Genomic DNA, 23,734 nt, shown 5'->3' with positions numbered 1-23,734 from the left:
GTGCCGCTAAAACCAGAGCAATAGCGGCGTTTTTGTCAAAGCGCCGCTAAAAACCAGAGCAATAGCGGCGTTTTTGGCAAAGTGCCGCTAAAAACCAGAGTAATAGCGGCGTTTTTGGTAAAACGCCGCTAAAAGTCATATAATTATGATTTAGGGTTTTATGGTTTAATGTTTAATGGCCATGGGTAGTATGTTAATCTCAAGTGAATCATATTCAATTAAATCTTAAACCCTATAATTAATATATATTTAGGGGCATAAGTAGGGGGTTGAAAGGGTCTTTGCCCTTCTAAAATGAAAAATTTTTCATTTCGATTTTTTGAAATTTTTAAAAATTTTAAAGGTAAAATTGCACTTCATCCCTTTGAATAATGTAAAATTTTTGATTTAATCGTTTCAAAATTATAAAAATATATACTAAAATTTAATCGTTTAAAGTTTAGATGATAGGGGTAAGGGTTAGAGATTAAGGGTAGAAGTTTAGGTTTTATGTTTTATGACTTAAGGTTAAGAGTTAAGGGTTTAGATTAATGCTTTTATTTTCAAAAATATTTAATCTAAACCATTTGATATATTTAAATATTAGATTTAAAAAACATTGATAAATAAATAAAACATTAATAATAAATAAAATGAAATATGAAAATAAAATATATAAAATAGAAATTAGCACAGTAAAAAATAAACAATAGTGACGTTTTTTAAAAAAACCCCTCAAATAATATTTTACTTAAAAAAAATGGAACCTTTTTATTACCAAATTCTTTCTCTTTTCGAAACCCTAAAATTTCCCCCTAAAATTGGTATCCTCAAAACTCCCTTTTCACACACGCTGTTTTCATCGGTTTACCTTGGAACCCATACGATCCCTTCCCCTTTCCCTTTCAGTTTCCCTTTAGTTTTGAAAAAACCCAATTTTTATATTCATTATTCTGTTCTTAATTTCGATTTTCATTTTTCTATGTTCTTTCTTCAATACATTATAGAAGCATTTGGTCATCTCGTCTACTTGTCTCTCCAAACTATTGTTGGTAACTTGGTATGGAGAGTGGAGAGTGGAGAGTGGAGAATCGGAGATGGCTCTTTAGGGCTTGGGCTAAGGTGAATCGCCATGCTTTAAACATGATTTCACAGTTTCACTCGCACCCGAAACCCCTCTATTGATTTTTTAGACTCTCTGTAAATTTTTAGACTCTCTGAGGTAAGGTCCTGTTGAGCATTTACATGATTCTCCCTTTTATTAAAATTTATCTTTAATTATCCCTATCAAATGGAAAGCTAAAATGTAAAGCAACAAGTTTAGCCAAAACCCAAACCAGCCCTTGTGTCTATCTTCTTCATTCATTTTTAATATTAATAACCAATTTTTATAAGTCCTTTCCCATCTGCAAACTGAAAGCAGAAAAAGGGAAAATAATCAAATATTATTAGTAAAATCGCCAATTTTGTCACAGTTCTCCATGCTGCAGTCTCTATCCATAACTTTCGGTGGTGGTGTTTTTCCATATTCTAATTTTCCTTCAATTCTCTTTATTCCAACTGATTCTTTGCCTTCTCCCTTTCGTTTCCTTTCCTTTCTCTCGGAATGTGTTTTGCTGCGTAATAAATTTCCCTTTCCGCTTTTGTATTTTTTTTGTACTTATTATCTTCACACTTTCCGGATTGTTCTCTTTCATCATTGAATCTGCTCGTTAACTATGAATGATTTTTTTTTCTCTTTTGATAAAGTTATTTTAGTTCATTTTTATTTTACTCATGCTGAATATGTGATTCGATCGAATTTGCCCCTTTTTTTCTCTGCTTGTTTTAGGAAGTTGGTGAGTTTTGATGTTTTAAAGTTTAGTTTTACTCTCCATTTTAGCAATTAGGCAATTTGATTTATGTTATGTAAAAATTACTGTGAAATAGATAATTTGGTATGGTTTAAACTGCATTATTTTGATTACTTATATAGTACAAATTCACTAACTTTTAAGGTATTTCATGTCTCAGTTAAAGGAGCCTTTGATCCTGACTGGTGAAGGGCCATAAGAGGTTGTTAGTTACAAACTTACAAGTAATTTTTTGTACCCTTTACTATCTTTAGGAAATTGTTGCTTGGAACTTTTTCTTTTTTCTGTTAGATGATTGCAATGATGTTGTTATTGTCAATGTTTGATGTTAGCCATCTTGTTTATATCATGTTACCGGTGATTTTGTGACTTATGGCAGTAGTTTGCTTGCTTTTTAGGAAATTTATGGGTTTAGGCATTTCATGGGAGTAGCCGAAGATAGTGAACCACCCTTGAAACGTGTGAAAGGGCCCTTGGAAGAATCCAAGAGCTTGCCGGAGGATCATTCAACCGCAAAATCTGTTTCTTGCTCTTTGGGAGATCAGATGGCTAGGCCTCTAACCTCCCAAGGGGATGGGGAAACAATTGGTTCACAAGGTGTTATAAGAAAAGCAGAATTTATTAAAATTATAACTAGGGCATTGTACTCGCTTGGTTATGACAAAAGTGGTGCCCTTCTAGAGGAGGAATCGGGAATACCATTGCATTCTTCGGTGGTTAATCTATTTATGGGGCAAGTGACCAATGGGAAATGGGATGATAGTGTGGCCACATTGCGAACGATTGGTCTCTCGGATGAAATAATGAAGTCAGCATCCTTCTTGATTTTGGAACAGAAGTTCCTTGAACTTCTTAAAATGGAAAAAGTTGCTGTTGCATTGGATACACTAAGGAATGAGATCGTTCCTCTTCATGTCAATCTCGACCGTGTTCATAAGCTTGCTTCCTGTATCATCTCTCCTTCGCAATGCATAAGACTTGGTATTTCTGGTCAAGATACTGAGGGTACAAAGGGATAATTTTCATTTTGTTGGTGACAATGTTAAGAACCTTAAACCAGAACTGGCAAAGGGTGCAAAGCTGAAGTGCAGCAGATGTGGACTAAAGGGTGCTGCACTTGGCTGTTAGGGAAGAGTCTGCCTGGCATTTGCTGATGAGGTACTGTGATATTTTTTAATAATTATATCTGTGGCTGCCTCAGCCCATTGACGATCAAAAGAAGGGAAGTCAGCTTCTGGAAGTATATGCAATTGAAATTCAAATGTATACCAAGACAAAGAACAACAAAAAGCTCAAGGTAATTTAACTTCCTTTTTAAGATACAATGTATAAATCTACAATCGGCCAAGCAGTTGCTACCTCTCTTTGAGAGGATTGAGGTTTAAGGTCTTCTCTGCTAGGTTTTCTCTATATGTACCTAAAAAGTCAAAATCTGACATTAAGTATTTTAAATTGAGCTGGTAAGATGAAGAACTCTTTATTGATGAGGAAGGAATGATTCTATGATTCTATTACATGTCAAATATGATTACTTACAAGTGGCAATTCAGGAGAGGTACATAAGCAGTCATAATTCTCTTGTAAAGGTCTATTACTGAAAGCTAGTTTATATTGTTTCTGCTGTCACCATTTATCTACCATTTAATAAAAATACATGGTAGAATATGTACCCAATTTTCTGCTTTGCGGATATCAAGTATGCTTCCTTCTGGAATTCAAGGGAAGCAATGTTAAACTAAGATATGAAATATGTAGAACTTTAGGCGTGAAAGTTCACCTGTGTCTTGATTTTGCTATTTTTTAGAATTCTAGCAACTCTCAAATTTAAACTACTAAAGTATATTCACTTGTAGTCTGGATTGTTTATCTGGATCCTGGTCAATGACATTGTTACATTAGCATGAAGCACTATTAGTTAAACCTTAATACTGAAATCGAGAAGTTTTCACTGTTGTTTAGTCTCAATTGCATGTGGTCACTACTTCTCTTCCTGACTGATACTTGTAACTTTGTTCTATTTTATATTATAGCTGAAAAACCAACCTTGGTTCTGTCTGATAATTGTTTTACAAAGTTATACAGTTATGTCCTGGTTTGGTCTTTATATAATGGTTTAGCCGTGACTGAGATATTGGTTTTAATGCAGTAATTATACCAGAAAGCACTTGCTGTCAAGTCTGCAATACCACATCCTAGGATCATGGGAATAATTCGTGAATGTGGTGGCAAGATGGATATGACTGAGCGTCGATGGGCTGAGGCAGCCACAGTTATCTTTTTTAATAATTATATCTTTGACTTGCGTATGTGTTTTATTGTGCTGAAAGGTAAACTCGTATACTGATGATATTTTTGCAAGTACTGAAATTTCTCGTTAATTGATTCTTTTTGGTGTTAAAAGTTTCATGATTGATGAAATTAGTCTTGACAACCATGGGTGTTGTGATGGTCCTAAAACTGGCAGACTCAGGGTATTGGATAATGTGAGTCTTACTCTTTTGAGCTCAAGTGTGCTAGTTTTTCAAGTTGTTAATGTTACTTTTGCAAATAATTAACTTCTTTCTCTTGCAGGCACCAAAGCTCTTTGATTATTTGGCAGAGGGTTAGTGAAGCACAGGATATAGCCACAAAATTAGGTGGACAAGTCATTGGTCACACATGGCTTTTAGAATCAATTGCAGCATGCAAGTTGCCTTTTGTCAACTAACTAAATAATGATGATTGAATTTTTTTAGGTAAAGAATGACCAATAACTTAATAGACTAGTCCTGTTATAGAAGGTAGAACTTGCTCTTTCTCTGTATATCTGTATTGTAATAGTCATATGAGCTCTTTTGAGTTTGGCAGCAACTAATTGAACTTGGATGGGGCATTTTCATCATTACATGAGCAAAGTTATTTTTGACTTGTACAATACCATTATAACAGCCATGAACTGGAATTACATGTGATATTAGTAACTTGTACCAGCCCTTAAGGCTTCGACTTTACTTAAAACAGGAATTACATGTGGTCTTTGGCAATTTTGCCCAGTAGAATTAAGCTAATTTTATAGTTCTATCTTTAATTAATGCAGGACTGAGCAATGCTTCCTTTACAGGTCAGTTTCCTGTTTCTTTGTTATGGATGGATGTATTTATTGGAATATGGGACTAAGTAACTTAATACAAAGAAATTTTACATTTGTTTTTCTATGCCTTTTAGATCACCTCTAATTTTAGCATGACAACAACCCTCTCTGCTGGGTTTTTTGACCATTGTTGCTGCTATTACTTTCATTTAGGTGTCAACTTTATTTTAACAGATGTTATGCCTTATATCATTTAGGTGTCAACTTTATTTTAACAGATGTTATGCCTTATATGATGCTATAGGAGACAAATATATTCCATAGTTTTTCTTATCCTTCTGTTTTTGTGCCGTTATACTCTCTAATCACATGATTTCCCTAAGCCAACCCCGTCAATAATGATTGATTGCTGATGTAACAATGTTTGATTGCTAATCACATGATTTTCACTTTTGTTTGTCTGCTGTTAAGTTTATAGTGAGCCACTTGACTGCATTTCTTTTTTTATTTTTTACAACTTTTTCTGACCAACAATTTATTTGTTACATATATGTTTTAGATCTGGCCAGTCTATTTAGATGAGAACTTCATTAAAATTGTTTGTACCTTGATAAATTTCAGATCTGGGAGGCTTCTTTCAGCTGTCCATCATGGTTTTCATCTGGTGCTAGGAATTTGATTAAGCGTATTCTTGATCCAAGCCCTCTTACCGTAAGTTTCAAATTCAATTCATCCTATGAAAATTTGTGATTACATGCAATCTTTGATCACAGTATAAGCTTTTAGCGCGTGCATTTTGGTTGAAATTCTGCATGTTCTTTTTGGCAGCGTATAACTATTCCTGAAATTCTACAAGATGAATGGTTCAAGAAAAGGTACAAGCGACCAAAATTTGAGCAAGATGAGGATGTAAATCTTGATGATAATATCTTATATTTTACATGGTTATGATTTAAGTCCTTATTTCATTGATATCTTTATATTTAATCTAATTTTTATTATTTATTTTAGTTTTGATTCTAAATTTTTATTTTTATTTTAATATTTTTAGTTAAAATTTTAATAGAAAATTTAATTTGATAACTAATTTTAATAGAAAATTTTTATATTTATATCATGGATATTATTCTTCTTAATAATTTGATAATGAATTTTAAATTTTTAAATTTTTTATGATTTTTATAATATATTTTTTAAATTTTATTACTTTTAGCGACGTTTTTAGGTAAAGCGCCGCTAAAGGTCATGACCTTTAGCGGCGTTATCTATAGCGGCGTTTTTTGCGGCGTTTGTAAAAACGCCGCAAATAGTTTTAGCGGCGCTTTTAAAGCCATTAAAAAATGCCGCTAAAAGTCAATTTTGTTGCAGTGCTCATCCCACATAAACTGTAAAAGAAATTCATTAGTTCCTCTTTGTAGCCCCGTAGTATTAAACCCAACTCGCCTATAGATTTGTAAGGTCACGTATTGCTTTTAGGCTGTGCACCAATGGACTGGGTGACCTCCCTATTATCACCACGTTTTCACCCATGGGGCTGAAGCCCTCCAAACAATATCGAAACATGTTCATTATCGTTACAAAGTCTTCCAGAATTAGTAAACGACTGCTGTGAAGCCTATGAAATTGAGTTAGGGTATCATCGTTGTGGAGAGGGATCGCTGAAATGAGTACATGTCTCAGCTCAGTGAAGACCACTCAGTTGGAAATCAAAACCATCACCAAGTTTACTTTGGACTCGTATATACTTCCCTCCATTCAGGTGAATATTGCAACACAGATTTGAAATAATGGTCTATACCTTTTTGCGTAGAGAAAAGTAGTAAAACACTGATGGGTTCTCCCGGTTGTAGCTTTTTAATTGGTACAGCTGCTAGAAAATAGCGAGCAGGGGAACCTCGTTGCACTAGCAGCAATCAATGAAGTATGCTACCACATTCCACTAGGAGAAACCCAAAAGTTGACCAGGGGCAATTTTGTAGTCCCTGAGCAGGCTGTAGAAGAAAGGGTGCAACGACAGATAGAACCCAGCCTTGAGTGCGTGAAGGGGAGTAGGAAGTTATCCTCGATGGTTACACTTAGCCTGTAGGGACCCTCTGGAATGGAAAATTCATATGCGGAGTGGGGAATCTTTATCCCTCGTATGACCAAAACTCACTGCATTTCCTCCATTTTCGTAATGCAGGTATAGAAGTTAACTGTCACCAAAACCTTAGGTGATCGTTCTCGCTGTAGATGGCTTTGGATTATTCGGTTACCGATTCCCCTCATTCTCATCATGATTTGAGTAAAAGAAGAAAATGAAAATTTACGAAGCAAAAGTAAGTTCTCCGAAGTTACCTTGAATCCGATTGTTGAAAATACTAGAAGTGAGGGGCTTAAGGCTCTGTAGATCCCCTTTTTAGAAGGGGTTTCTCTTCCTACATTTTGACGTTTTACATGATCATGAAAGATCAATGATTCAGATGCAAGCAAACGGAAACGGTTCAAATGCCAACGGTCAGATGCAAGTAGACAAAACTTATTCGTACATGCGGCAGAACATGCGTTGCGCATCACAGCTCGTAGCATACCCAACAAGCTGCATTTAAACTTGATGTAATAGATCTAATAAGCGTCACTTTGTAACCCTCCTGAGGCCCACTGGGGGAATTAGATTGTTATACATTAGTAATCACCGACCCGAATTCCAGTTAAGATCTGGGTCACCTATCAGCAACCCACCAGATGGATTAATTTGAGGCGAACAACGAAAGAATAGCAATGGGGCTTACGGTCTTTGTTCGCATGTTACCAAGGAGCTTGTAGGATGAAAATTGCATGCTCTAGCCGGCAACCCAGAATGGAACACATGTCCAGCATGCCCAGCATGCCCAAGGTCCGCTCAGAGGGTCGGTCCTAAGAATAGTGGGGTTAAGTCATAAATAGTAAGATCATGTCATGAACAGTAATAGTATGTATAAATATTCGAATATTCTTATTAATAAGATATGAGACAAAATTACTCAACATAAATATTTCTTAACATAGGAATTTAACATTCTAAACAATGCTAAAATTTGGTACTAAAGAAGTAATCTTACAACCACAGTTAGATAATGTAAGATTCTCAAAGTAATATTAATTTTATCACAATTTTACTATTTCTTTTTATAAGTTTTATTTAATTAAATAAAATAGATTGGCTTTAATTATATTAATATTTATATATTTAAATTTGATCTGCTTTAATTATACAAAACTTTATTCATGACTTTACATTTGAATTGAGAATATGCATATTTATTATATATATTTTAAATATTCATAAATGCAATTGATTTTTTAGAAAAAATAAATATATTTTAAAAGATATATGCTATTTTATTAATCTTATTATAAAATTCAGAAATTTATCACAAATATTTTGCATGCTAATAATGTCTAAAATTATTTCAGTTATTTTACTTATACATGGAAAAATATTATAATAAAGGCAATCTAGTAGTATATTTTCAAGTAATCTAACATTAAAATCTTAAGTTCCCACCACGTTAATAAAATAAGATAATGTAATTTATCCTAATTAATTTTATATTTTAACAATCTCATTATCATTTTGTCATAAGTAATTTTTATTTAAAAATTCAAAAAATTGAAAAATATTTTATAAAATTCAAAGATGAATGTATGTAAGAGGTCCCTATAGTCAAATTAATCCTCTACTATTACATGAATCAAATTGATCTCTATGCTATTAAAAAAATCAAATAAAGTTAAATTGAAATAAATTTAATATTTATAAAAATTTTATGGAAAATGAACTTCTTTTAATTGAACAGAACTTGAAAATTTTAGAGATATTTGTATGCTGTAAATGTTAATTCTATTATACTTTCGACTTATTTGAATCTTTTTAATAGAAGAGGGACTAAATTCATCAAAAACATAATTTCGGCCTTATGGTTTATTACCGGGCCTTCCTACTTAGGCCTGACTTGATCTATTAGCAACCTCTCGATCGTTGTTCTCCTTTTCAATTTTTCTTCTTTCCTTTGTGTTCGTACTAGAGGCAGAGATCCAAAGAGGAAGCTCCGATTGCTGTAAAACAATGGCGGATTACCATTTCGTTTACAAAGACGTCGAAGGAGCTTCCACTCAATGGGATGATATTCAAAGAAAGCTTGGGAATTTACCCCCAAAGCCACCAGCTTTCAAGCCTGACCCTTTTGAACCCGCACCTGACCCGGATTCCGTCCCTAAGGACAAGTCTTGGATCGATGAAAAGACTGAAGAAGAGCTTGAAGAAATCGAAGATGATGTCGATGATGATAGATTCCTTGAAGAATACAGGTTTACTCTTTTAACTCTTTTTTTTTTTGTTCAGATTTAATTTCGAGGATTAAGACTTTATTGATTCTTTTTAATTGAATTAATAGATGCTTTCGTTCATTTAGATAAAACTTTTTAAATATATCAGTTGAAAGGATAGTTTTCATATTCTATAGCTTGTAAAATGGATGAAAAATAAAGAGTTAGTTTTTATTTAACTTAAAAGATGATACCAGGTTGATTATTAATTTTGTAACAGATTTATGATTGATTGAACTTTTTCCTAGTGATTGAATTCATGGGAATCTGGGTTTTCATTGATATCTATGTTTCTGAAGTTCAATTGACAAAATGGTGTTGTTTTGATAGAAAGAAGAGGCTGGCTGAGATGAGGAAAGCTGTTAAGATTTCAAAGTATGGATCGGTTATGCCAATTTCCGGATCCGATTTTGTACGGGAGGTTTCGCAAGCTCCTCAGGATGTCTGGGTTGTTGTCATTCTCTACAAAGAAGGGTATTAACATTTGAAACAGTTGGATCTCTTTTTATGCTAACATTAGTTATTAAAATTGTAACAATTATGTTTCTTTGTATGCATCGAAATAGGCATCATAGAATTTTTATGCTCATCATAATATATTATTCCTCTTCTTGTTCCGGTTTTCGGTTATTGATGGGCTTTATTTGCTTAGTAAAATGTTTGGTGCTTTCTGCATCTTCAAGTGTTGGTCATTCTAACCAAGTCATTCCCCTTTTCTTTGCTCGATATTATATGGATGTCAATGAAATTCAATAGGAACTGTGTACTGGTTTATAAATGCGAATAAATCCACGACTTGTGAACCATGAAATTTATAAATGATCTTTCTTCCATAACTTTTGCATCGATGTTGCACATTTCCCTTGTCTTTGCTCTATATTCTATAGTTATCTTCAAAATTCAATAAACTTAGAATGAAAACTGAGACTTGGAACCATGAAATGTATGGATGCTCATGCTCATATAAAATTGGTGTTAATGCCATGCCGTTAAGTTTAAGAGAGTTGACAGGTTCCTTGCATTGACTGATTTTCTTCTTTACCGACATCTCTTATAGATTTCCAGAGTGTGGGCTGCTCTTGCAGTGTTTGGAAGAATTGGCAGTTAAATACCCTGCAACAAAGTTTGTCAAGATAATATCTACAGATTGCATTCCTAACTACCCAGATCGTAATCTTCCCACACTCTTGGTGTATAACAACGGAGCGGTGAAAGCAAATTATGTAGGCTTGCATAGTTTTGGCCGCAGATGCACGCCTGAAGGTTTGCTATATGTGAAGGAATTCACTTGTTTTTTAAATAAATTATGTTTACTGCTCTTCGATCCTTGTTTTGCACATTTCTTCGTCTTTCTTTTGCTTTTCAGCCATTTTAATTGAAATTCCATATCTCAATCCGATTTCAACATAATTTTGTTCCTCATTTGTATGTGATATAGGTGTGGCCTTAGTTCTTTGTCAATCAGATCCTGTACTGAATGATGGTCAAAGTGGGAGCAATGCATCTGTTCTCGAAGGAGTTCGAAAGAGGTTCATAGAGAAAGTTGTTAAGGAGCATGAAGATCATGATGATGATGGGTCTTCAAGTGATTGAATGTTTGGTCAGTTGATTTTATTTCTTTTGATTGGTAAAAGAATGATTACCATTGACAGAGAGTGGCTTCTTTGCTGCTTCAGGAACAAATGGTATTGTATTTGTTATAACATCTTTATCATGTTTCCAACAAATTGGGATGCAATTCTTAGCTCCAATTCTCAATTTCGCATTGAAAACCGATACCGTAAATCAGGCAGGGCATTGACATTGCAACCCAGTATCAAGCGTTCAAACTACGTCAAGACAAAGAAGTAAAGCTCTACAAGCATCTATACAAATACAATTCTATCAATTCTCTCTAGTTCATCTCTATTTATCTATCTTTCTGGTTGTTTGCCGAATATAGCCTCCCTTGTTACAAGCTTAATTCCTCGCACCCATAGCTCTGCCATTTCTAACCCACCTTCGCACATAAAATGGACCTCTTTGTTCTTAGTGGTCACTACTCGAAACACTCCGGGCTCATTAGCGTTGCCCTTTCCACTCCTGTTTCTTTCAAAGGCTTGGCTCGGCCCTAGTTCTGCCTCTCGGCATATCACATTCCGTTTTCTTGACTTTCCCCATTGCAGCACCCCAGTAGTTCCCACCATTTTCATTTGTTTCCCATGTGGATTTCCTTTTCCTCCCTTGGTATGCTTCATTACAGAGGTGCCTTCAAGAACGAGCGTGCGAGCAAGTGAGTCCAGAATCACGCGTTCTGCATCGTTTTTCAGGCCTACGATTTTTCTGGCAAGAGAGAGTGCGGTTTCCCCTTTAGTATTCTTGAAATAACAATTTGCGCCATGTGAGATTAAGAGCTCACACATGGAACCGTGACCTTCCCTAGCTGCTAACATAAGTGGAGTATAGCCATTTCCATCAGGGACGTTTACATCATAGCCTCTGCTTGTCAACAATTTAACAGCATCCAATACTCCATGCCGTGCTGCACAATGCAAAGCATAGAAGCCTCCGGCATTGCGATTGCCCTTTTCAAGTGCAAATTCAAGCATCACCTTCTCAAAGAGGTGACGGTTCTGATTCAGTTCGGACAACGTAAAAGCGGTCTCACCAGATTTGTTTAACAGCTTAACATCAGCCCCGGCATAGACTAGCAAACGGAATGCTTCAACGTGACCTTTCAAGGCTGCAACCATTACTGCCGAAAAACCTTTATCATCCTGATAATCAATATTAGCTTCTCCACTTCCTATCAGAGCTTTTAGAGCCTGAACATCGCCTGCTTGAGCGACAAACATTAAAGGAGAAAAAACTGAAACGTTGCTTGACTTGGGGATCTTTCCAACCTTGATTGCATCAAGCACTGCTTGCTGAAAACTGAGGGACCACTGGTTTGATCTAGCGATTGAACCAGCTGACTGACCACAGACGTTAACTAAGCCAAAGTCAGCACCAGCCATTGTCAGCACTTCAACGCATTCTTCATGCTTGAATTTTGCACAAACCATCAAAGCTGTGTCACCAGAATCTGTCTTGGAGTTCAGATCACAACCAGCATCAATGAGGGATTGAAGGGCTGCTGACAAGCCAAGACGGGCAGCCATGTGAATTGGACAGAACTCGGTTTTCAGGGTTTTAACTGGACATTCTACATTTGCACCACAGTCCAAGAGAACTTTCACTGCTCCTGCATTGCAACAAAGAATTGCATGGTGGAGGAGGGTTCTTCCATGATGAAGTGTCTCAAGGGGAAGGTGCTGAAGGAGCATCCGTAATATGGCACCACTATCTTCAAAATATTCTACAGCACACCAACTGATGGCATAGGGCTCAGCCAATCCTGCACCCACTCGAAACTCTTCACCCGTAGTCGTATCCCATGACCATGCTCCCAGACTTACTTTAATATCGATTTGTGTCCCAGCCTGTTTCAAGATTTTGGATAAATAAGATAACGAGTCTAAGTAGTTTACAAGGCAAGAAATAACAGTAGAGGACTGCTTAACCAATACAACTCTTTAAACTCTCTTGTCAATTAATCCGGGGAATTGTAAACTATCTTGCTAAAATGAACTATTCTTAATTGAAACAGACTACAAGAAAGTTTGACTAGATCCAGATGGATTCAATTATTTGAATATGCAAATGTAAAATTAGGAAAAAGTCTAAAAAGCTTTCTGATTTATCAGAAGGACAATAAGTGGCACGAACCCACTTAACCATGTAGTGGTTAATTATGTAAAAGCATTTATTTCAGAGTTCGAGAAAGTTGTGTAAATCATACAGCACACTAAATTATTAGATCACCTGTAGAAGCAAGCGAACAACGGAGGCCTGCCTACTAACCACAGCAGCAACAAGTGCTGTGCAGTCAACATTTGTGTGCAAGGAAGGTTTAGACGACCGGAGGAGCTGTCTATGACTTGCACTTGCATCAACACCACACTGTTATAGAGCAGAAGAGCCATTAGATTATCATATAAAATTTAAATCAAAGAGCTAGGTAATATTCCCGGTCTTTGTCCCCTTGGAGGATCAACTAAATAACACCAGAAATCTGTTAGCTAAATCAGCAATAAGGGCATTCATGCCAATCACCCAACTTATAGTCAATTTTATTACAGGACGATAAAATGTCCTGGTCCCGGCATCTCCTATTTGTTTTGCCATCTGGTATTGCCATAAAAATTGTTGGAACTTCCCCCATCACACTTCTATTTTAGTGAGTTTTAGAGCTCATGAAGTTGCAGTAAAGTGATGCGCATGATTCAGCGAGAATGACGGTTTTACCTTCATGAGAGTGTTGACCACTTCCGCAAACCCCCTGCAGCATGCTGTGATGAGAGCCTGAACTGCAACACGTGGTCGAATTAAATCAGAGCCCATGAGCAATTCTGCTAGCCTTGCTTGCCCATGGCAGCTTGCCTCCAGAAGAGCTTCCTCGCACGCTGGCTGAGAAGCCCCAGTTTTAAGTAATATTTCCAGAATCTCAAGTCGGCCCTCCCTCACGGCTACTGTTGTTGCAAAGCCCTTGAAGAGTTTATGATTCACATCAGCTCCTATGCTCTGTCATCCAAAAGTGTACAAAATTTTAGTCCATAATACAAACGGTTTTTTTTGTTTTCATTTTGATATTTTAAAGGAATTTAAACGGAAGACTTCTTTTTGGAGTTAAAGTTTACAATCATTCTTGTACTTTACCACTAGCATGGTAAGTATTTTTCAATCTTCATAAAAATAAAATAAAATAATTAATACACTGCCACAGACAAACAAAAACTGGGAAAGAAAAAGAAGGGAACAACACTGATTCATAGACAGAGAATCATGGAACGTTCTTCAAGAAATGCACAAAGAATTCAATCAAAGAGGGGATGGGGGATGCATCGTGTACTGTTTTGTACTTCAAACTCAAGCCAATAGTCAGTGACAACTCAGTATGGGGCTCACAGAGCATATTTCTCGTCCCGGGGAATCAATAAAACTATCCCTCTTGCTTATTTTCGAGTGCTACATTAATTTACATCCTCCTAGTATAAGAAATAAAAAATTTTCCAACTTAATGCAAAATAAAATATCACAAATTATAACTGTCTTTCTAAAAAAAAAAAATCTCTACTGAATTTACTTCTGAAAAGAAAAACCATGTTGATGAAGAGAAAACGGGACACCTCTGAATCTAGTTGAACACTAAATATCTTGGACTAATTGCCCTTCAATCCATAAGAGAAACGCATAATTATCAAACCGATAAGCAATGGAAATGACAGGCGAAAACAAAAAACTGGATCTAGGACAGCCTATCTTCGCACTGCCAATCCAGATAGCAACTTCTTTGACGCAACTTCCACATCAAAGTCCAGAAACAGGTTCATCTGATTTAACAAAAGATAAGCTGAAAATGAACTGAAATGCTTGAATCGCCTAGTCAGAGTTCTCTTGACAAAAGAGATTAGCAGCTACCCAGAAAAGAAGCTACTACGATGCAGCAATCTCAAATTTACCAAGACATTATTCAGTTTCAGCCATAAGCAATGAGGTGTTATTACAAGAATTTCTACAATTCATCAACGCATTTATTGTTTATAAATAAAATATAAAAGACATGCGTATCACAAACATTTACTTCATGTATTCAAATCAAGGGAATAGTTTATTGCCCATATCCGGAATTCTCGGTAAAGATTCAAGGAAAAATAAGTGGAATTACCACCGTGAATTAAGGAAGCTTACTTAAATCTATAAATTTTCATTTCATTATTTTACGGTAATCTCGTAATTAGGCATTGTTAATGTAACTTGTGACGATTTAAATTTTGGGACCGGAGCAGGAGAAAAGCAATAAAGCGAGCAAGACAAAATTTTTTTGAATAAGATGTAACCTTAGCTTCCTCAATTTGAGAAAATCAAAAAATGGAAAAAGCGTCAGAATATAATTATATCAAAGAATCTAAGGAAAGGAAATTACGAGCAATTTAAATATTAAATTCTTTTAGCAGTTCGAAAAAGATTAGGAAATCACCAAACTACCATTCGATTGAAATTTGAATTTGAAAATTTTGTTTCGAAGTGAGTATCATATCCACTCCAACTTTTTTTCTAGTCGCAAAGCATGGAGTTTCAGAGAGTGGATGTGAAACGCTTCAAAATCAGTAAATCACCACATCACTCCTTGATACCGTTGGTGTATTACTACTAAACTTTCGACAATGCTGTCAAAATTAGGGACTTTAGAAGCAGCGATCTAACTCTCGTGACAAGTTACTGATTTCCAAAACATTTAAAAAAATTCAACAAAACCTTTTTAAAAATAATTGAATCTTCAAAATTAGTTAAAGTTTTTTTTGTGAAACCCAACTCAAGATAACCGAAAGGCAGAAGAGGTTAAAACGCTTGAGAATCCCAAGCAAAACGACAAGGGAAATAAGACAGGTGAAAATTCTGAAATTTAAAGTGAAAAAGAGAAAAACGGTAAGACTTCAAATTTGATCATCAAAACGAGAAAAACATCACAGAAAAAACGCGACGTGGGTAAAACAGTTTGAATTACATCCCGATCGACAAAAAGAGAAAAGAAAAACGAAAGTTTTCTACTGCATTACCAATAGTTTCTTAACGAGAGCGAGATTTCCAACATGAACAGCGAGGAAAAGAGCGGTGACATCAGTTTTAAACTCTTCATACTCGAAGCGGACCTCAGCCGCGGATTCTTCTCTCAAAACGACTTCGGTCTTCCTCGTTTTCAAGCAAACGGTACCAACGAAGTTGACATCGACGAAAGGATCGGCGAGACATTCAAGAGCGGACTTCAGATCGCCAGATAACGAAGCGTCGAGGAGACGCTGAGAAACTTCACCCTCGTAGTCGACGGGAACCACCTGTCTACTGCCGGAAAACACCGTCATTGTTTACAAGCTTCGGTTTCTTTAAGGTAACACCGAGAAGTCGATGTAAGTTTCAGGTGTGAGATGGCATACGAGGATATAAACGCTAAGCTCGAGAGAGACACTGAATGGGTTTAAAATATTAACAAAAAAGAAAAAAAAAATTAAAAGAAGTGAGCGCCAGATACTGACGCGAGGAAGGCAGCTTATTTATTTACTTATTATGCTTTTTTTAGCGCATTAAATGGTAAAAATATAAGAATGAACTGTTTGAATACCGATTATAGTAGAAACTTTAATGGTAGTTGTGAGGTAGGCCCTGGTTTCTTACGTGGGCATTTTTCTAAATCCATCCACATATTTATAAAAGATAAATAATTAAACTTAATTATAAAATATTTTAACTCTAATTATATATATATATATGTCTAATCGTTTCCCGCCAGCTCACTAAAATCACAAACGAATTACATTTAGAATTAAATGAACAAAAATAGATAAAAATAATAAAATTAGATAAATGGGTTACATCGATGATTCTCACTAAGTATAGAAATGACCTTAATTTTTTCAAATTATTTTTAATAATTGAAGTTTGAAAATAGAATTAAATTAATTGGTCATCGTGAATCCATTAAATATAAAAATTAAATATATTCTCATAAATTTTTTACAAAAAGTTATCATGACTTTAACGAAATTAGAATTAGCTTGAAAATTTTATTTAATTGAAAATTTAATTTAATAAATAATATTTATTTTGAGAAATAGAAAAGATATTCGATTAAATTATAAAATGCTAGGTTAAAAGTTAAGAAGCATGTATAATTTGATCCAATATAAGAGAGGTCCAAAACCCTTTTATAATGTGTATAAGGGACAGCAATCATTAACTAGGGTTAGCCACACCTCTCTCCTAATAGAACTAGGTGACTTATCTTTCTCTTAGATAAATATTATTTGTATTGCACTAATTCAACCAAGATTCTTCAATCTCTCCCTATAAATAGATTGTTTTGGTAAGGCTAAAAAAGCACATACAAAATTTTGAGATATTGTTATTCTGCTCGAAAATATTCAAAATTTATTTTCTAAGTATAAATTCAATTTTTTGGAAATAACAATTCTACCTATTTCTATAGAGAGATTTACTTTCCTACTAAAAGTAAGAAAATTATTTTTGATTTTGTGTTTGATTCGTGATTGTTTGAGCTCACACTCAAACTAATTCGTGGTACGAGAATAGTGGAGAAGGTCGTTTGGTTGAAATCCATGAATGTCTAGTATTGTCTCACACAAAGCACAATACTCTTCAAGAAAATTTTATTGCTCTAAATATCACAAACCGACTCGGTTTTCAAATTTTTAATTTCCCCTGTGACAAAAAACCATTTTTAAATCGGATTTTTTCCAATATTTACATATAAAATAGGATTGTAATGGCTTCCAAGCTTAGTTTGAGAGTTGGATGCTCCACTGCAAAATTTCTTTAGCTTTATCCGAGACCTATGCACAAAACCAAATAAATTTGTACGCTGAGTAATGATTACTCAGTGGTGTTAACATAATTCGAATTCAAATATAAACATAACAAAACCAAATTAACATAAATAACATGATAATTCAAGATAACCAACTAATCATTTCACATTAATATCATAGATACATATATATACCAATAGTTTACTTATCGTTTCATTTTATTCACAATAATGCTTTAGTCAATTTTTGGATATAATTTCCAACCTTAGAGTATTTGCATCTAGTTTAACATATCAAAATCATATCTCATGTTACCTTCGATATCTCATACCAGTACAATACATGTTCAATATATCATTGTTACATTAGAGTCCCTATTACCCAAATCAGATATAATAAAAATACTCAGAACAATTCACTATCACACCAAATACACATAAAAATGCTAACCGGGCACAAGTGCACCTATCCCACCAACCACACCAGAATACACTCGTACCTCAAGGTATTAAAAACTACCACAATTACCCGATCAAATTTAAATCCGGCTTGATAAATATAATACAAGGGCCTCTTATAACCATTATTCATTTTCAACCCTCAAAGTTTATATCCTTTACAATTTAGTCCTTACTGATACCAAAATTAAATATTTAGTCTAAGTTTAATTCAAGTTCAATTTAACACTTATGCTTACAATAGTAACATATTTCCACATAAACTAGCTAGTGTTACTCATGCATGATTTTTAAGCTTAAACATTCAAATTTCATTTGAACTTTCAACAATGGTAATTTATTCTAAAACTGAATTTTACGACACCATTGAAAACTGAGTCACTACAACAGCATCCTTAGGGTCAAGAAAATGGATTCCAATGAGAACACCTCCCGTAGTACACTCACATCCTGATATAATCACATAACTTCTCCTATTTAGGTCTGTAAGGGTAATATATATCAAAACCAAGGTGATAATCCTCCAAGCAAGCCACTTGCATGGTAGCAAGTACCTCATGCACAACAATAACAGGTATAATTGCTTCCACTATATCTAGGACCTTTTTTATTTCCACTCGCTTCTTTATCTCTTCCCTCCAACGAGTTCTCACCCCATTCAAAGACCGAGTCCTCCTATCTAACCTTGTGAGGGCATTATTTATATTAATGTACTCTTTCTTCTTCTTTTGCCACTACTCCCTCTCACATTGAGACACACCTTTAATTGAATACTATGGTTCCCCGCAGGTGTGTGGCTCGAGGAAGCCTGTGTAGGACCCTTTAATTGAATACTATTGTAATAGCCCTAATTTGACCCTAGTCGGAAAGTGGTTTCAGAACCACAAAATCGAGTTATAAAAATAATTAAATGTCATATTCTATGTTTTTGATGTGAGTAAATGCATGTGTAAAAGTTTCATGCTTTGATTTGGTCATTTGTATGTGAATTTATTTAATAGGACTTATGTGAGACACTTTTGAAATGTGATAGGCTAATTTTATAATGGTCTATTAATGCATGTATTGAAAGGAATGGTTTTGCATGTCAAATTAACCATTTTAGATAGTGGTAACCATGTTATTAGTTAACATATAATATATGAATTTTATATTAACATTATTTTAATTAAATGGCTTTATATTATAGAATAATAAGAAATAAAAATGGGAAAAAGGGTGAAGAAAACAATGTGTTCATCCTTGTTCCTTCTTAGCCGATTTTAAAGAAGAAAAGGGGGCAAATCATTCGGTGATTTTAAGCCTTAAATAAGGTAAGTAATTCATGTTATCTCTTGGATTTTTAGCATATTTTAAGTTAGGTATTAAGTTCCTTACTTAGCCCATGACAAAATTTTTAGTTGTGTGGTGTTTTGAGCATTCGGCCATAGGAGAAATTGAAGTGAATGGATTGTTGTTCTTATGGTTTAATGGAGTTTGAGCTAGTTAATACTTGATTGTTAGCATTTATATGTGAAAGGGATGAATTTGGACTTGTTGAGTTACATGAATAAACCTTTTGTTTTTTTTTTCTTAGTGTTAAATGAGAACAAATACCGTTGGGTGATTGTATGAAATAATTAGAGATTTTCATATCAAGAGGTTCGGCTTTGTAAATGAATTTAAGGGTATAAATCTTGAATAATGTTATGTATAGGTTTCGGCTTTGATAGTAATTATATAAGTATAATTAGTCATTTTGATAATATGGTATGAAGTGATAAGTAAAAATATAAGGGTAGCTTAAGTTAAATAACTTTCAGCTATGAATTTTCATGTTTAATATTTTTATGTTGATGTTCAAATTGAAAATGGATGTTAGTTGTGTTATAACACTTGCTTAATAATGAAAAGATCATGAGCTTAAGGCTTGAGTGGCATTCGGCTTTGGAGTAAAAAAAAAAAATTTAAAAATTAATTAGGAAATGAATTCCAAGTTAGTGAATTATGTGTTAAGAGAGGGGTTTAGGTTTTATATATATATATATATATATATATGATTATATTGAATTTAAGAGGCTATGTTAGCTAATTGAAGATTTCGGCCCTAATATTATAGTGAATATTATTTTGAACAAAGGTTTTAAATTATATAATAAAATGGTGAGAATGTTTTGAGAGAGGTATATACAATTAAGTTGAGTTGAGAAATGATTTCTCAAATGTCTAAATGATATTCGGCTTAGGCTTGTAAACATGTCTAGTCAGTGGAGAATGTTTTTAAAATGGGGAAGGTTATAAGCCGAGTTTAATGTTAAAAGAAATATTTGAACCGATACATATTGCCGAATGTATTCGATTGTGACTTACCAAGTATACAAATTTGATAATGCTATAATAGTAGACTTAATTGGACTTTAGCATTTTGAGTGATGCATTTGACTTGTGTGTCGACCTTGGATGATATGTATTATTATATGAAATTAAGTGATGTTTATGAAACTCGAAATTTCAAGGTGATTAGCTAGTAATATGTTCGGTTGTAATGAGTGGAGCATATGCATGATGTTAAAATAGTAGTTAATAAGGTCAATTGTACTTTAATTGTACGATATACATGCATTAAATTGAATTGCTCAATTGATAAATAATTAAATAAATTTATTTGTTTAAATTAAGCTCAAGAGCTAAGAGGATCGAAATCAGATAAGGGAAAGGAGAAAGCAATCGAGTAGCCTATCCGTAACTGTTCAAATATACTCGAGGTAAGTCTTTGAGTAATGAAACTTAGCTTATGATTTGATAAAATCATGGTATATAAGCATAATAAATAAATTGTGACCTATTGGTTCTACTTGAATTACGTAGTGGGATAAATAATTTGTGTATATGACTTGTAGCCGAATGGTTATAGAAATCATGTTGGATAGCGAAACGAAATCGTGTTCTTTGTATGTGGCTATTGAGCCGAAAGTGGAATGGTTGATAAGCACGTTGTGCTTGTGTTCAAGTAATGCAAATAAAATGCTAATGTGTTATGATATATATATATATGTGCATGATAATGGAGAATTATATCCGGGCTAAGTCCCGAAGGCATTCGTGCTGGTGTTATATCCGGGCTAAGTCTTGAAGGCATTCGTGCTGGTGTTATATCCGGGCTAAGATCCGAAGGCATTCGTGCTGGTGTTATATCCGGGCTAAAGTCCCGTAGGCTTTGTGCTGGTATTATATTCGGGCTTAAAGTCCCGCATGCTTTGTGGTGGTGATTGGATTTGGGTTTTAAACCTAGCAGACTTAATGCCGATGATTGGAGTAAGATTATGATTTCGAATGTTCGTAGTAAACTACCATTGAATATGTCAAATACATTAAGCTGATCAGGTATGTATTATATACTTTTATATGTTAGATTGATCGGAATTGAATCATGATTGAGAAATGAGAAGTATATGTGAAAATCTCATATATGTATGTGTGTATTCGGTTATGGTGAAAGGTTATATGAGATTGATTTGGTGATATACATGTTAAATAATATGAATGCAAGAATGGGTAATAAATCTGCTTGGGACAGCAGCAGTAACGTGATTTCGGAAAATCGCCATAAATTGTGGGAGTTGAGTTAGAAGCTGAATAAATTATGTCATGAAATCTTAATGAGTCTAGTTTCTTATAAAAGAAATCGTGTGAGCAAAAGAATTTCCAATAATGAGATATTTGAAGTGGCGTGGAATAGAGTCAAAATGACTTCGAGGTCCTCTGTTCTGTTTTCAGAAAATCATTATAAATCCTAAAAAAATGGTTATAAGATAAAATTTATATCCTTAGACTCCTTAATGAGTCTAGTTTCAAATGAAATAAACAATAACATATTTTGAATTCTGTATAATAAGAAAATTGATTCGTAGTGAAGAGTGGTCAGAATAGTCAAACAGTGAAATAGGGGAAACTTCAATAAAAATCTGGTATTTATTGGTCAAACCAAAAATTATGAAAATTTGATGGATGGAAGATATATGAGTCTAATTTCAGGGAAAATTAATGGCACTTGATTTGGAATTTCTTATATCCAGTTATAAATAATTTAGTGACTGTTGCTCAGGAAGACAGCTTGTAGTGAATTTGTGATTTTGTTGCAAACATGGTTAAAACTTGTTAATGAGATGCTTTTCGAGTTCTTATGATCTTATTTGTGATTTCAATATTTGGTTTTAATTGAGTTCAGATTCAAGTGAGGTGAATTTGCTAAATATGCATTATGTTCATGGATACTTGGCCAAAATGGCAATTATCTAGGAATGATTTATTGAAAATTTGAAATAATCGATCTATAAGTAAATTAATTGTTTGCATTGCTTAAAACTTACTAAGCATTGAAGCTTACTCCGTGTTCTCTTTTCCATTTCTTATAGGTTTATACTTTAGCTCGAGTTGGAAGGGCCGGAGATATCATCACACTATCGAGTCATTATATGAGTTGAGAAGATTGTATATCATCATGGTTTAAGGCATGTATAGGATAGACTATAGGTAGAATGATATTTCGACTTTGTATACATTATAGCCATGCGAAGATGGCTTGCTCATTTTGTTTAGAGAAGCCTTATAATTGAACTAATGTGGTGAAATCTTTTAGTTATAACTTGACAGTAGTTAATTTGTTATTAGATATTCGGTTATGTTTTGATAGTGAGTATCTTTGACCTTATAGAAGTTTTGTTCAGTCAAGTAATACCTCATAACCTTATTATGGCAACAGATACGGGTTAGGAGTGTTACAACTATGGCCCCCCGATTGTGCACCAGCAACCCTTAAGATTCGATTCGAAACTTACGTCGAAGATCTAGTAAGAGTAACATGAGGAAAAGCCTCGGGAATAGGATGAGACTACCTACCCGAAACAACCAAATGACGAGAGGTATGGTGTAACACCCCTAACCCGTCTCCGTCATCAGATTGAGGTTACGAAGCATTATTTTACAAATTAAGATGTTTATCATTAAACAGAAGTAGAAATATAAAATAAATGATAACGTTCAATAATTTATAAGAATCAATGTACAAATACACTTACGGGCCTTAAGTCGAGCTTATGGGATCCTATAAATAGTTTGGGAATAATCCGGGACTAATTTATATCAAAATAGAAAAATATCCAAAAATTTGAAAATTTTAGAAATAATGGTCACACGGTCGTATGGCCAGGCCGTGTGGAATAGCCCAGGTCGTGTGTCTTCCCCACACGCCCGTGTGGCCAGACCGTGTAACTAACTGTGATCGTGTGAAAAATCCTACACCTAAAAATTAATAAGACACATGGCCGTGTGGCATAACCCAGGCCGTGTGCACCTTAAAAAGCTTCCAAAACAAGGTAAAACTTTCATCCAACACATTGGTTCCAAGCCAAATCAAAATCAGCCATTTCCATACTTCAAAAACACATTTAAACAAGCCTAAAACATGCCAAAGCAATCAACCTAAGTGCCTAACCAATGTGTCCTAATTGACACCATAATTCAATTATCAACCTCAATTCACATGACACATAAACTAATTTACATTCAAATTCATAAGTTCATATATATAACTCATGCCAAACTTATCATTACTTCTTAATCATTCACATTCATTCATACCATGAT

At 34.3% G+C, this 23,734-nt stretch overlaps 2 protein-coding genes and 1 long non-coding RNA gene across 11 annotated transcripts; 2 read left to right on the top strand and 1 right to left on the bottom strand.

Annotated features, from left to right (window-relative positions):
• Positions 1 to 747: 747 nt before the first annotated feature.
• Positions 748 to 5,926, top strand: LOC108460801 (uncharacterized). Of its 8 annotated transcripts, XR_008281692.1 has the most exons (7): positions 748 to 1,101; positions 1,993 to 2,056; positions 2,231 to 3,129; positions 3,979 to 4,315; positions 4,404 to 4,932; positions 5,524 to 5,613; positions 5,731 to 5,926. It is a non-coding gene; the product is annotated as an uncharacterized LOC108460801 (long non-coding RNA). The 8 variants fall into 8 exon arrangements; XR_008281696.1 differs by having other exon boundaries at positions 2,231 to 2,990; positions 4,234 to 4,315; positions 4,404 to 5,613; XR_008281690.1 differs by having other exon boundaries at positions 4,404 to 5,613.
• Positions 5,927 to 8,845: 2,919 nt separating this feature from the next.
• Positions 8,846 to 10,976, top strand: LOC108460769 (uncharacterized). Its single transcript, XM_017760405.2, has 4 exons — positions 8,846 to 9,231; positions 9,580 to 9,723; positions 10,307 to 10,512; positions 10,688 to 10,976. Exons 1-4 carry the CDS (start codon positions 8,990 to 8,992, stop codon positions 10,840 to 10,842), a joined length of 747 nt encoding a protein of 248 aa, XP_017615894.1. The 5' UTR covers positions 8,846 to 8,989; the 3' UTR covers positions 10,843 to 10,976.
• Positions 10,977 to 10,987: 11 nt separating this feature from the next.
• LOC108460768 (uncharacterized) lies at positions 10,988 to 16,387 on the bottom strand. 2 transcript variants are annotated; one of them, XM_017760404.2, is made up of 4 exons: positions 15,888 to 16,387; positions 13,576 to 13,851; positions 13,093 to 13,230; positions 10,988 to 12,710 (listed from the first exon to the last, which is right to left on the bottom strand). In XM_017760404.2, exons 1-4 carry the CDS (start codon positions 16,188 to 16,190, stop codon positions 11,163 to 11,165), a joined length of 2,265 nt encoding a protein of 754 aa, XP_017615893.1. In that variant the 5' UTR covers positions 16,191 to 16,387; the 3' UTR covers positions 10,988 to 11,162. The 2 variants fall into 2 exon arrangements, with proteins under 2 accessions (XP_017615893.1, XP_052883042.1); XM_053027082.1 differs by lacking the exon at positions 15,888 to 16,387 and adding an exon at positions 14,093 to 14,246.
• Between the last annotated feature and the right edge of the window lie 7,347 nt (positions 16,388 to 23,734).

The sequence above is a fragment of the Gossypium arboreum genome, chromosome 4, assembly GCF_025698485.1.
Source record: "Gossypium arboreum isolate Shixiya-1 chromosome 4, ASM2569848v2, whole genome shotgun sequence".
Lineage (NCBI taxonomy): Eukaryota > Viridiplantae > Streptophyta > Magnoliopsida > Malvales > Malvaceae > Gossypium > Gossypium arboreum.
This window is presented reverse-complemented; position numbering and strand designations above follow the sequence as displayed.